Source organism: Sinohyriopsis cumingii, chromosome 15, assembly GCF_028554795.1.
Source record: "Sinohyriopsis cumingii isolate HCF-2022 chromosome 15, ASM2855479v2, whole genome shotgun sequence".
NCBI lineage: Eukaryota > Metazoa > Mollusca > Bivalvia > Unionida > Unionidae > Sinohyriopsis > Sinohyriopsis cumingii.
Genome location: NC_142975.1, coordinates 124,944,613 through 124,960,126, shown reverse-complemented (window position 1 = coordinate 124,960,126; position 15,514 = coordinate 124,944,613). Strand labels below are relative to the sequence as shown.

Genomic DNA, 15,514 nt, shown 5'->3' with positions numbered 1-15,514 from the left:
ATTTCAGGATAAAATATATTTATCTTGAAAGACAATGTACAAATGCGGACCACGTAAGTTATTTTAGGGTATTATCATAAATTGTCAATTCATTTATTCATAATTTATAGGTATTCATTATCAAGTTTTTGTAAAAATTAAATTAAATTTTCATTAGAGCTTAAATTTGTTGACTGGAGAAAAAGGAAAAAGTTCTATTATTTTCACATAATATATGAAAATCATTCTTTGTGTCTTTACATTGAAAGTGTATAGAAAAATTGCTTGCCCCCTATCCCAAATTATAGTCACAGTGCATGTACACATTTGTACAAACAACTGAATTCAATGAGATCTCCCTTTTATCACCATACCATTTTTATATTGCCAAGGTTGACAGATGATTGTTAATACAAGATGTGCAAAATACAGATATGTAAGATTTTTTCAAAGGTTTTCTGGAGGGAGTGGACGTTAAAAGAAACATTGCACACATCTTTTACATGAGGCAATATGGTAATTTATTAAAATACTCTAATTTATTACTCATTTTGTAACTAGTTCATTAGTGTTCAAATGAACATCTTGTATATATGACAAGAATACTAAATGCATAAAGCACGTATCTTCGCCCAACTTTAGCTTGACATCTGCTGTAATACTGTGACAGGTAAATTTAAAAGCCAGAAATTTCTCCAGGATCTTCACAATGAATAGGAATTTCCCCTGTAACATTTTCATGACAGGAGATTTTTTTTTTTGAATCAGTGCAGTCTTTACACAAGGTCAGAATTTACAGAGTTAGAAATGAAATTAAATTTTAAATTTTTTGGTTATTTGTAGGTTTTCTCAATGTTCTAAAAATATTTTTTGAGGTTTAAGACGCACAATAGATACAAGATTATCTCCATCATCCATGGTGACCATAACGTTTATTAATAATTTGATGATGTATGCTTTAAGTTTGTTCCACCAAAAAAAATTAAAATAAAGACTGAAAATTAATAAATATTGAAAATGACCAGATGTCTTTAATTTGCATAATTCATGTGCTTTCTCAACTGCTAGGCTTGCCTAATGAAAAAAGTGTGCAAAAAAGCATTTTTTATGGGATAAAGATAGAGCTGTTTAACATTTTTTCAAAATGTCAGGTTTTTATTATTTATTTAGGTCTTCTTCACTTTCTTAAGGCTGTTTTTTTAAATAGGTTTCTAACCTCAAAATGAAATTTTGTGATTTTTTAGGCTTTGATATATACTTCTAACTCTATTCATGAATAGACCCCTCACAGTATGTTTCGTACAAGCGTGTGTAGCAACAACTTTTAAATATAAGACTAAACTAATAGTTATTCATCTTCATTTTAGGTCAATGGCGACAACTGTGTGCTAAAACAATGGCATTGCATCTTATGAGTTAGAAGTGCATGTAACTGTAAAAAGCCCACCACTGAATAACAAAAACTGTAGAAGTGCTATTTTACAAACTTGCCAAAAAGCTTTCATTAACTTGATAATCAATGAAAGCATCTCATTGCTCAACTGCAAAAATGGCAACTAACATACACTGATCATGGCAACTAACATACACTGATCATGGCAGTTGATCTGAAAGTCACATGCTTACATGAAGAGACTGAGCGTTGTTAACATTAATGTCAAATGTTTTGTTACACTAATGGCAAACAAGTGAAAATAATTTGATCTGAAGTACCAATTATTATTCAACACTCATAATATATATTTCTAGTAATTGTGCTTGTAGTAAAGATTCACTTACTTTTATAATTTCTTTCTGGTTGTCCCAGTTGTAACTAATCATGATATGTGGACCTGTCCATGGGAGTTCACCCCGTGAAACACGTTTTGGCAAAGGTTTATGCTGTGGTGCAGAAACAACCGTATCTACATCAGTTCCAGATATAGTTTTCCCGGTTCCTGGAATAGGCGTAATACCATGAGGAGTGCCTAATATTGATTAATTGTTTTTATGAGAACTAAATCCTTGCACATTCTCATTCACTCACTGCTTCATTATATAGCTCTCCCTCATTGTAAAACCACTGACCACATTATAAACTGACCCATGTTGTTGTCAGAATTATGGCATGCATAGAACTGTGATATATTGAGCACAGCATAAAATACTGAATCATAGGATTACTGGAACAGTCAATATTTGCAAAAATAATGGAGCTTAGAAAATCAAACAATGATATAACACTAAGCTTTGTATTCTTTTGACCCAGATAGTTATACATTTGATTTTGGTCAGTGGGTAACAAAATCGGATTATAATGAAGCATATTAGGGAGAGCTATACTGACATAATCTATATTAGCCATATATAGACTTCTTGTACAGCCATCAATCTTATTTGCATTACATTCCACATGTACATCTATCTTTAATTTGATTCCTGCCTCATAGCTTAATAAAGAAACACCACAAACTCTGACATACCAGTGCATCACTTACAAATTAAAGATATTACCGTTCTAAAATTAAAGTAGTACATTTCTAATGACAACACTGTACAAGAGACTTTATTGTAATTTTAACTAAACAGCATCACCATAAATTTATAAAGAAATCGGTGCAATATTTCAAAAAGAGATCAATGAAAAAAAAATTAAGGAATTAAGCACACTCAAAAAATGTCACTGTGAAGTGACAACTTGTGCAGAAACAAACAAATTGTTCAGGTCACAGGTGTCTGAGAAATAGTTATGAAATACATTCTTTTTTTTAGTAATAGCCATGTTTTATGCTAGATCATTATGTGAAAGGTCTTAATGCAGTCATGGCTCCTGTTTTCAGTTAACTGAAATTAGGAGAATTATTTTTATCAATAGAAACAGTCTACATTAGGAATTGATTCAACCAAAATAGTTTCCCCAGTTCTCATTTTTGTAGTTTAGCATTCTGAGTTTCAACTCCATCCCATGATCCCATTTGTCTAATGAATGTGTGCATAACATCAATTCTTGCACCGTGTATCAGCCGAAGAGCAATTTTAAAAAATGGTACTCAGAAGGGATATACTTTAAAATCAACATTATGCCAATTTAGTTGATACTTATGAGTAAGCTATGTTTAGCTGAAAATAAACATTTAAATATCTCCATGGTGATGCTTTTGAGATAAATACTACAAAAGATAAATCACTGATCCAATATTTCATCTTAGATACATAAATGGGGTGACATATGATGACAACAAGTCACCTAATTTTTAAGTCACCTAATATAAAGGATCATATTTAAATACCAAAACAAACTCATCTGTTCATTGAAAAATACAACATTTTAATTTTTTCATCAGCTATAATGAGAATTTGTTTTGTAAAAATTATTTTAAGAAGACTACAGTAAATAAAATGTCAGTTGAGAATATTCTCATTTTAATCTGGACCTTCATCTGTACTCACTTCTCTGTAATTTATTACCTGGCCCAATTCTGTAAGGTGAGATAAGTCATTTTAACCCTAATTCTTGAGCCCAGTAAGAATAGTTTCCAGGAAGGATGAAGTAACAATTTGCCATGAATGCATACATGCCAACCCCTGGCAAGGAAAAAGTGTAATCCACATATAACATGATAAAATTCTATGAGCATATGTATAAAATGATTTATTTACCCCTTCTGGTCTTTTAACATCAATTACTGCTTCAAATATTCATATATAGCACTTTGAGCTTTAAAAAGCAACAGTCTCTCATATTTCATTTCAAAACACTTTGTACCAGCTGAGATTATGAATGTTTTGCACACCAGTAAAGAACCAAGTGCTGGGTTACTGAGCCTGGATCTGAATTCAGTTTTATTTTGTTTAACAATACTGAACAATCTCACACAGTCAGCATTAGAATGGGAAAGAACCAATATTCCTTTCATAACCTGACAAAGAAGAGGAAATTTATATCTTACAGTTATTGGGTCTTTTAGCTGGGAAATAAGGTGCCATTGAACATCAACTCTGTCCGAACAAAGTACATTGTCAGGTAGAATGCTAACTTGATACTTAATTTATCAGCAGCCTTTCCTGCAGCAAGATGCATCATATGACAGGGACAACCTGATATGTACACTGATGGAGACATTTTTCAAAATATAGAATGCAATTCCTTTATGAATTCCAGTCATCACTGATGCATTATAAGCTGAAAAACTTGATGTTTATTCAAAGCATTATCAAGCAAATACAAAATGTTTTCTCCAGTGGAATCTACTGTTAATTCTGGTAATGAAAGAAGAGCACTCTGACTTTGCCCTTTTCATTGTCAAAGTCTCTTACACAGACTGGGTGCAACCTTTTGTCATCATAATCACTGATCCTGTCTGTTGCAATACGAAACGGCCGAGTTTTCATGGCTTTTGCAATTTTAAGCTAATTATCTTCTGCTAAACACCTAACAATATTAGATGATTTTGTTCCTGCACATGCATATTTTCTTCAATTTTGGAATCAAAAAACATCTGTTTGAACAAAGGACCAATGTAGTCTTCTACTGCTAGGGGTAGTCCATGTTCTATTAAGAACTCGGTAAATAACACCTCTGCATTTATTAGTTCGGCTTTAAAAAATTAAGTTACAAGTTACCTTAGTATTGGAGTTTGTAAAACGATATAATTCAAGGTTTCTTTGTTTTACCACCATGAGCAAATATAAAACTCCTTTCCACATAGCCTGCAAGGGGCATGAAGCTGCCCTAGAATGGAACGCTGTATTGTGTAATTCATGTATTCATGTTTGAATTGTCTTTTTGTCTTTGTCTAATCCATCTGTGAAATTATTTGAAAAACATATTTGCTCTAACACACGCATCTACTAGAATAAATCTGACTTGACTTTTAGCGCCAAATACATACAGACTGGTTGTATCAGATATGAATTAGAAAAAAATGTGCAAGCAGAGATTAAAAGTTAGAAAACAGTCTGTTCTCTCCTAACTAAGTCATACAGCTGCTATAAATAGAAACTGAGGTCAAAAGTTTGAAAGTAAAACCAGCATGTTTCTTGGAAATAGAGCAGCTGCTATAAATAGAACATATGACTGTTAGGAAAGTGCATGCAAGGACGGACAAGCATACTCTTATGTCGTAGTTACGTAGAAGCCGTCTTTTCTATAATACAGTCTGAAAGATTAATGGGATGTTAATAAAAAATAAGAAAACAAATTATTAACTTTTTTGGGAGGGGGACATACCTGAAATTGCATAAACCGAATACATTTACACTTAGGTATAATTTAATGAAAACAAGCGTAATGATTATGCCAAAAACGTTATGGTTGGCATGTATGTGAATGGTACAATTTTTAAAGGCTTAGCTGAATGCACCATGTCAAATGTAGTCCAATTGTGTTAAGCCATTTACAGAATTTATTTGATGACCAATTCACATCACTGTAAAAAAAACTCAAAGTGACCCCTGTTAACCTGGTATAGTCATGAGCATCCAGAAGAAACCATTGAAATAATCCTGCTTTGTGTAACAGAGGCTCTATTTGATGGAGATCATAAAATAAAACTGGCTGTCAGATTTGATCAAAACCAATGGAAAATTTGCTTAAGTTAACTAAATGCAAGTCCAATATGACAACAAAGAAACCATGACTGTATTGCAATTGATTGGCATGATATGTACATTCTGACAGGTCATGCTGATTAAGTTCATGCCTGTACTGGGTTTGATTCTGTTAAACCATTTACAAAGTGTCATTTAAGGGTTAAAAAGCTTTATTTGACGGCCAATCAACATCATTTGTACATAGATCTTAACAAGTCTTGTGATCTCTGTGAATTTGGTACGATCATGAACATTAGCTTTTGAAAAGCCATTTCACTGCTCTTGATTTTAGTAGCAGCGGCTATATTTGATGAAGATTAGAATAACTGCTGCCATAGATTAAAAAACATTTTACTCCCTATCAAAATTGGTCAAAATCTGCTATGTTTTTCTATGCTGCCAATTTGTATAAAGGCAAGTCTAATCTTGAATAAAAAAAATTAATTATTGAACAAAAACTGATTGGCATCATTTGTACGAAACTGAAATCCAATAATTTGTGACAAATTTGGTTAAATTATGTTGTCAACCAAATTTGAGACTTTTTTCTATTTTGTTTGATTGCAACATCTTTGATGCCATTTCATCATCATTTTCACAACATCGGTATTCTCTAACACAGGTAATCTGAACAGGTCAAGTTGTTTTTGAAAAGGTTAAGATAGTAAATGTTAAGGCATGGCAAACAACAGGTATGCAGCCAGACCATAATCTTTCGAGGTAAATAAAATATACACCTGGTATACACAGAATAACTCTTTTGTCAGACATGTATGTTATAACAAATATAACCTGAAAGAAATGACATGGTTACCTTGATGGTTTAAGAATAATGTATTGCCTGCATACATTCTTTTTAATTGAAGCTATTTTTTCTTACTAATAGATTAAGTGAAAATACATGTTATTTGTACTGACTCCTTCACCTACAAGAAGAAGAAAATAAAAACAAGATAATAGGTGGTTAATAGAAATATTATAAATAACATATAGTAATAAAATGACTTACTTGCTGTTGTGCTAACATTTTCCTTCAGCTGGAAAATTGCCCCCTTGGCAATCTCACTGATCTTTTTATTCTGGTGTGTTTGAAGCTTGCTTAACTTATCACAAAGCACTTTTTCTTCCTGTTATAAAACATAAACAGAGGCAATCAGATGGTACATAACAAATGCCTCCACTCACAACAATATGATCGGCAGGTCCTAAAACAGCCAAAATTTGTGTTGAGAAACCACTGTCAGGGATTCAGGGATCATAACTCCTACAAATGGTGACCTGGAATGCTGGAAATGGTACAAGCTGAGTCTCATTATTAAGGTGCATCACCAATCTGGCTGAAATGGAGCTTTCATTTGTAAAGACATTTTACCTTGTTGGGAGGACAGGCAATTGAGGACAAATCTCTATACCAAAATTTGGAACTTGGGAAATTAAATTCATTCAAGGTCATATCAATGTGCTTAACATAAATTTGGTTGAAATTTAATATTAAAATTTTGCTGCAGTAATCTAAATTAATGTGCTTAACATAAATCTGGCTGAAATTTAATATTAAAATTTTGTGATGCACAGCAAATAACACAAATAAAAAACACCGTGGAGCATTAAAAAATAATACTCATCCAACGGATTCAAATATAATGGTGCATAACTCAGCTGTGTTGAAAGTGAATCCTTATTCAAGTTATGCTTCAAAAAGCAAAATTAGAAGGACGGGAATTCAGGGTCTATAACTCCTGTATATGATATTGTGGAATGCTGGAAATCATGTTCATTCAATGTCTTATCAGTACAGGGTTGCAACCCAGTCTAAATAAAACCCTACACACCTTGGTAAAGTTACAATGTTGAAACTAAAATCAGGAGTACAGGTATACAGGGGGCATACCTCATGTAAATGAGGTCATGGAATGCCAGAAACGAAAAATGCTCAAAGCCTACTCACCATAAAGCAGCATACCAAGTTTGGTTGAAATCCAATAGACCTAAGTTTGTAAAGTTATGTCACAGAAACTAATGTCAAGGGTAGACCTGGCTTTCAGGGGGCATAACTACTGTGGGGGCCCCGAGTGGCCAAGTGGTCTAAAGTGCTCTCCAGTACGGATCACTGCCATCTCACCTCTGTCTGCGTGGGTTTGAGTCTCAGATTCAGCCAATGTGGGTATGTGAGAAAGCTTGCCAGTAGCTTCTCGAGGGTCGGTTGTTATTTCCGGGAATTTCCCGGGTTCTTCCTCCATCATTAGTACTGGCTGCCATGTATAGCCTATCGTGTGCTGAAAAATGACATTAAACCCTACAACAACAAAAACTACTGTGAATGATATTAAGGAATGCTGGAAATATTCATTTATGGTTTCATCAGCATAAAGCTGCATGCCAAGTCTGGTGATGTCAATCAAATTTTAATAAGTTCTACTGTGAAAGCCAAAGTTAAGATAAGTAATCAGGGGCCATAATCCATATATAAGATGAGATGGAAGGCTGGAAATCAAACTCTCCAAAGTTCTCATCAACACTCAACTTCATACAAACTTTAGTATCATTTATTTTCATGGGGTTCAAGTTTCGTGGTTTTGTTAAAAAAGACATTCTGGTGGGTACTTAAATTCATATTTTTGTGTCAAAATTTGCATATTAGTAGATATTTCATTTTGTGATTCAACCTCTACAGATAAAAAAATAAAGAATATAAAAGAATAAAACTGCCGAAGTAAATGGCGGTCACTTGAAAGTTTAAAACAATACTAACCCATGGATGAACACCAATCAAAGACCTGACAAGTTCAATACTAACTCCTTGTTCTCATTTGAGTGAATAACATCGATGGGAGCCAACACAGCCAACAACTGCAACTCATGCAACAATGAGTGAACGATCAGGCCTATTTGGCAGTGGTTTTGAGAATGCTCCAGTGATTGCTTTTTCTGCAATTTGGAATGTTTACCAGTATTTGTGTGTTCCATGAGACTTGACTGACACAATGTAGATACAGTGGCTTTGTCCAAAAATCAATGAAGTGTAAGCTTTGATACTCATCTGTAATTAGTGTATACATGCATAGTGTTTAAATTCATTAATGGCAGTGCTTTAACCAGTAGTTCTAGTATTTAACAGGCTTTCTGTTCTTTTGGATTAAAAAAAAATGGATAAAAATAAATGTGCTTTCAGGAGGATTTAACTTTTTTATCAACAGTAGTACTCAAATGAAGGATGGATCTGAATAGGTAAGTTTTACTTACTGGATTTTTTTTATTACACTTTCCTTTATTTTCAGCTTTACCTCCTGCCCGTTGTCTCTATCCTTACTTATCTCACATACTGATTTAAGGCACTGAGTGGAAATTACACCTAACAGATACCTTATTGATACTTATGCATTGAAACATTGTAATTCTTTCTAATTCTTTTATTAAAACACATGCAAAAGATTAATATTTTATTACCTGATTAGAGTCTTGATTTATCAAATACTAGCAGCTCAGCTCTGCTAATCTCTAGGAACAAATTATAGTAAGAAAACTGGCTGGGGAGGGAAGTGCATCATCATAAGTGTCAAATGTTTCATAGAGTCTTTAAATTCAAGGGTTTGGAAAACAATGAAAATTCACCGCCAATGAAAATGTATCAAACTACATTACAGAAGTTAAATTCCAACTGCAAATTAGTTAATTTATGTTTTCTTTTGGAAACCAAAGTATGGACAAATATAAGGCAGGAAAAACATGATTACTATCATAGAGCTCTGCTGACATTATCGATTAGGGCCCTAATTATTATCATGACATTTGCAATAATTACATTCTTAGATTATCATCTGTTTTTCTTGCTTTTATTATGAAATTGTCATAAAGATACACAGATGTCATATGCACAGATTATACACAACTGTCAAGCTGAACTGTAAAAGTGACAACCCATGTCATCAGTTTATCTACTTAGTCTGAAATCGACATGAAACTTGGTCTTAGTTATGATGTCAAACATTTAAAATTGGTTATGATGTAAAACATCTAAAATTATCACAAAAAAAATTATAATTTTTTCATTTTTCATGATGTAAAGTATTGGACATATTAAGAATGTGATTTCATCTCTTTTCAAGATATTAATTTTTTGGCAGGCTATGAACATTTAAATTTTAGTCAGTTCTTGGTTTTGGAGAATAGGGAAGCAGTTCTTCTTTTATCATTGTAAGAATCTTCGTTTTTACATTGATAGCTTGTGACAACAACAAAAAATCCAGAAGCATTGGTGAAATAATGAAAACTGGAGAATTTTCACTAACACTGAAATACATACCTTGATTTTTTCAATATTGTTTTGATTGAATGCCAGCTCTCTGACTACACGACACACCGATAACAGCTCCTTCTCATGTCCATCCTCCAGAACTTTACAAAATATACCCAGTGGTTCAGTATCCATTATAAACGTCTTGTTCTTCTCAGCTTTGGCAAGTCCCAATAACCCATCGATCAGCTCACACACACAGAAACCTTCTTTACGACGATCTGGTGCCTCGCGTGCTTCTTTTATCATATCCCTCAGAAACTTAAATACGTTCTCACCCCCGTGGATCTTGTGACACTCTTTGTCATCAATCATTTCAGCCAAGGCCAAAAGAGTTACCATCTGGATCTCTGAAAAATGCATTCCTTTCTATATACTACATTTACTAATGTGATCAGATAAATGTCATTTTTTAAATCTTTAGACATTTCAGGATTAGTGGTCAGGATTCTTGGTTTTTAAAACAAGGATAATCAATTAAAGATTTTGTTTATCAAAAACCACTCCGGTGACCTAGTGGTTAGAGTGTCCACCTCAGATGCGAGAGGTCATGGTTTTGAACCCCAGCTGAGTCATACCAAAGACTTATAAAAATGGTACTAACAGCTGCCTTGCTGGGCGCTCAACATTAAGAGGTAAGTGTTAGAACTGGTCAGCTATTGTTAAAGTTACTTTAAAAATCCAACACACACATTTTGTCAACTACTCGCCTCCTTTGCATACAAAGTCTGGTCTAACATGCAAGTTGTTCTATTATTCACTGAAAAAAGCACATGTATGCCTCTCGTATTACGAAGTGTTTAAGAGAGGACTTATCTTTCAACTTCCTAGATTTAAAAAAAAAACTGTAAAATTACTGTGATGAAAAAAAAAAAAATTAGTTCTTCTGTAAGTCACTCAGAATACACTGGACAACAAATTTTTACAAAAGTCATGTTACTGAAATAAAATTAGTCAATTCTTATCAATTTTTATGTGCTGAACACGAATATGACAGTCAAATTGCAAAATTGGCTCTAGTTTTTTTGTAATCTGCAAGAAATTAATGTTTACATAACGAAATGCATTCCAATAGTAAAAGGTCAACTGTAATAGCCTACCTATAAAAAATCAAGTCATTGACTACATCTTAGATTTCTTCGCCTGTCTCTTGTACAGCTGTTCGGGAGCATCTCTGAGGAGTGTCCAGCAGTAGTCAGCCAGCATTGTAGTGGACCATTTTCCCTGGTATCTTTGTTCCATTGTTGCGATATCTTGATGAAAACGTTCGCCGTGTTCATCACTAACAATACCACAGTTACTAGGAAAGAAATCCAAATGGGAATGAAGGAAGTGAATCTTTAGAGACATATTGCAGCCAAGTTTCTTATACTTCATCAACATGTCTTCTACTAGTTCCTTATAGTTTTCTGCCCTAACATTTCCGAGGAAGTTTGTAGAAACTAGGCGAAAAGCATTCCATGCTTGTTTCGCGTCACCTTCCAGCAAGTTGTTGAACCGGTCATCTTTGAAAAGCTCTCGAATCTGAGGACCCACAAAAACTCCCTCTTTAATCTTTGCTTCGCTGAGTCGAGGGAATTTTTCATGCAGGTATCGGAATGCTGGCAAAGTCCGGTCAATGGCTTTCACGAAGTTCTTCATCAAACCTAGTTTGATGTGAAGGGGTGGTAGCAAGATTTTCTGAGCCTCAACCAGAGCTGGGTGTTGGATATTCTTCTCTCCAATGGCTACATTCTGCCTGTGAGTCCATTCCTTCCTCATGTAGTGCATTTCCCTTGCTCGGCTATCCCACTCGCATAAGAAACACATGTATTTTGTATATCCTTGCTGCAGTCCCATTAAAAGGGCAACTACCTTCAAATCACCACAGAGGTGCCAGCTGTACTTGTTATACTCAATGGAATTCAGTAGCTGCCTTAAGTTATCGTATGTCTCTTTCATGTGGACAGCATACGCTACTGGAACAGATGGAAGAATGTTTCCATTGTGCAAAAGCACAGCCTTGAGACTCAGTTTCGAAGAGTCCACAAATAGTCTCCATTCTTGTGGGTCATGAGTGATTTTTAAAGCATTCATGAGGCCCTCAATATCGGAACAGAATATCAGATTACTTTCCTTTCTGAAGAAAGGCTCCAATTGCTGGTGGCGCTTTCGATATGCAGTAATTGTGACATCTTCTTCTAGAAGATTCCATTGTTGGAGTCTTGATCCTAGCAATTCTGCCTTGTTCTTTGATAAGTCCAAATCACGAATCAGGTCATTTAGTTCTTCCTGTGTTATTCTGTGTGGGGTTGATGATGCACCACAGTGAAAATCTGGATCACTGCATGCTGATGGACCAGGAGAAGAACAGGTCGACTCACCTTTGTCTTCGTCAGATGAATCAAGAGAATATTCTGCTGGAGGTTCTGGAATAGGAAGTCCCTCACCATGTGGAACTGGTCTCAATGCAGACGGAATGTTTGGGTAGACTATTCTCGACTTCTTTCGCTTCGTTATTCCGCCGGAAAGAGGAGGAACCAAGCAGAAGTAACAGTCATTTAGGTGGTTGCTTGGCTCTCTCCACACCATTGGGACTGCAAACGGCATTGATGACCTTTTGCAATTCAACCACTGTGAAAGCTGTGTTGTACATGTAGCACAGCATATATGCGGAGCCCAAGGCTTGTCTTGGTCACCAACCTTGCATCCGAAGTAAAGATGATATGCCTTCTTCACTTGAGAATTGATACTTTTCTTCTGGTTGGCAAATGTCACTTCCCCACAAATATAGCAAAAATTGTCCGCGGTATTAACACACTTTCGAGGCATTACTGTTCTTTATTGTACGTAAATGGATAAAATAATAAGTTTTATGTAACAGTAGCTTGAACTGTCTCGCACAACGTCTAAAATATTTTAAATGCTGAACCTATCTGATTGGGCTTTATATAGTACACTGCTTACGTCAGCTTCAGCAGCCGCCTGGCATTAGTATAATAGGCCTACACATGTATAGTACACTGCTGACGTCAACTTACTTCAGCAGCCGCATGGCATTAGTATTGCATTGCATCAGAAAATGATGCAATCAACTGTGGATGATGTGAGCATGATGGTATTATGCAATGTTACATCATTATTCCGGATGTTGCTGCAGTCCTACTGGAGAAATTTACACAGTGAAACATAGAAAATGAGGTATATGAATATCTTCAAAACGAGAGCCAATACAAATTTTTCATGGTTATATTCGTGTTCGGCACACCAAAATACTACAGATTAGGGCCTTTTCAAGTCAGTAATGATTTCACTGTTGACCAGTGATATAATGCTATGAACATTTGCATGTCGGCATTATGAACAAAGATCTATGTACATTTTAACTGACATAATATGGATTTAGTTTTGGTCATGTATGACTAGCAATATAATGCTACCACCTTTTATTATATATAATGTGCACTTTTCGAATCTTCATGCTAATATTAACAGCCAGTTTTGAATTTAGTCAACATGAGTATCCCTTAGTAAAATCCTGGCATGTTCCATGTTGGGGTTTGTGGACCAAGTCAGAATACAAATACTCACGTGGTAGCTTTGATTCTAAAAATGGTAAAAGATGGTCAACAGCTTTAACTTCACGAAAGATTGTTCTATCTGTATCTAGATTGTGAGCACAGTTATGCAAAATTGCCACAGCAGAGTTGAATGCAAATCGAAGTGGATCCCCCTGCAAATTGAAAAGTTTATCGATGTCAATTTGTGAGCATGATCTAGAAATTACTTCAAAATTTTCTGACATGATGTCAATGTCAACTGCTCCTAAACTGACAAAAGTTCTGGAAAACCTGCTTGTGTAGCATGTTCATAGTGACATATACATGAGCAGAATAAACTACCAGTAATTCTGACGGTGAATGCTTATAGAATACCCATACTCTAAAAATAATAATCTGAAATCTGACAAAGGCCATACATGTAACACTCATGATGCCAATGCATACCAAGTTTAATGAAGATATCTCAAATGATATTAACTGTCAAGAGTGTAATGGTGAGACAAATGGATCCCAATTTTTGATAAAAAGTGGGGACAACCCTTAAAATGCTTATCAACAAACTCTGAGCCAATTCCTTAAAAATTCATGCTGCATATCTGTGATATAAGACCACACCTAGTTCCATGAAGATAACTGAAACAATTAAGGAAATATGAAGTGTAAAGACAATTTTCAAACATGGGGAGGTAAGATTTACAGTTGGAAAATTTTGATGTCATTGTCCTGATTGGACTTCCCCTGTGGTGTAGCCAAGAAGAATTACACATTGGCTATTTTTTCCAGGTTTAAAAGTGTTATGTTTGCCAAGTTGAAGACATTTATGATGGTGTAACTGCTTGCAATATCTGTGCCATTTAAAATACTAAGACAAGACAAGGCAAGACAAGACAAGACAAAAGATAAGAATACATAAAACAAATGATTCATTACAACAAACATGATTTGCAAGACATACATCATATAATACTAAGATACAATTGGACAAAACACATAGACCATAACTTAAAACATGAACAAACAAAGCATTTCAAAAGGCTGTGAATTTAGTATCCAGATAAATTAAAACCACAATAATTTTGGATAACTTCACCACCCCACCCCCACAATAATTATTGGTAAAAACTGGAATTGAAATTAAACACATAACATCAGGGCTGAAATGTATGCTGTAATGCAGCCACATTACAAAGAAAGGAGCTAACTAAAGGGCACTTAATAGTACATATGACAAGGACAGATAAACAAAAAAGACTGACAAAAATATTAGCTGTCTTCATATTGGAAGGGAGGTTATTACTTACAGATGTTACATTTATAGTCTTTACCATTCCAGAATATAACTGAAGATCGAAACTAATTAAAATTGGATTGTCGTCTAAAGCGAGTAGTTCATTCCAGAATATAACTGAAGATCGAAACTAATTAAAATTGGATTGTCGTCTAAAGCGAGTAGTTCATTCCAGAATATAACTGAAGATCGAAACTAATTAAAATTGGATTGTCGTCTAAAGCGAGTAGTTCATTCCAGAATATAAATGAAGATCGAAACTAATTAAAATTGGATTGTTGTCTAAAGCGAGTAGTTCATTCCAGAATATAAATGAAGATCGAAACTAATTAAAATTGGATTGTCGCCTAAAGTGAGTAGTTCATTCCAGAATATAACTGAAGATCGAAACTAATTAAAATTGGATTGTCGTCTAAAGCGAGTAGTTCATTCCAGAATATAAATGAAGATCGAAACTAATTAAAATCAGATTGTCGCCTAAAGCGAGTAGTTCATTCCAGATTTAGCAGCTACAAATTTTAAAGTTATTTTTCCAAATGCTACGGTTTTAATTTTTGGGACATTTAAAATATTTGAATATCTAAAATTATATTCATTGTGTTTAAAACATATTAAATCATCCAAACTTTTGGAAGCAAGCTTAATCAGAATTTTGAAAGTCTCTAGAGCCATAACCCAGAAGGGGTGGCGGTTTTGACATAAACAAGAGTTTACAATGGCTGATTGTAAAATTATACACAAATCCCAGAGCAAGGTTTAGCATTTTTTCAAGTTTAGAAGTGTCCATGTTACTGTAGAAATGCCAGGTCCAAGGGACAGAAATTAAAACTTGGCAGAATA

At 34.5% G+C, this 15,514-nt stretch overlaps 1 protein-coding gene across 1 annotated transcript in view; it reads right to left on the bottom strand.

Moving 5' to 3' along the window:
* Positions 1–15,514, bottom strand: part of LOC149782688 (uncharacterized) — a 48,564-nt gene that overhangs the window by 23,476 nt on the left and 9,574 nt on the right. Inside the window, exons 4-7 of the mRNA XM_089934180.1 lie at positions 13,415–13,556; positions 9,854–10,194; positions 6,560–6,677; positions 1,759–1,916 (exon numbers count right to left, since the gene is read on the bottom strand). Coding sequence (XP_089790306.1) covers positions 1,759–1,916; positions 6,560–6,677; positions 9,854–10,194; positions 13,415–13,556 — 759 coding nt within the window. The remainder of the gene's footprint in view (positions 1–1,758; positions 1,917–6,559; positions 6,678–9,853; positions 10,195–13,414; positions 13,557–15,514) is intronic.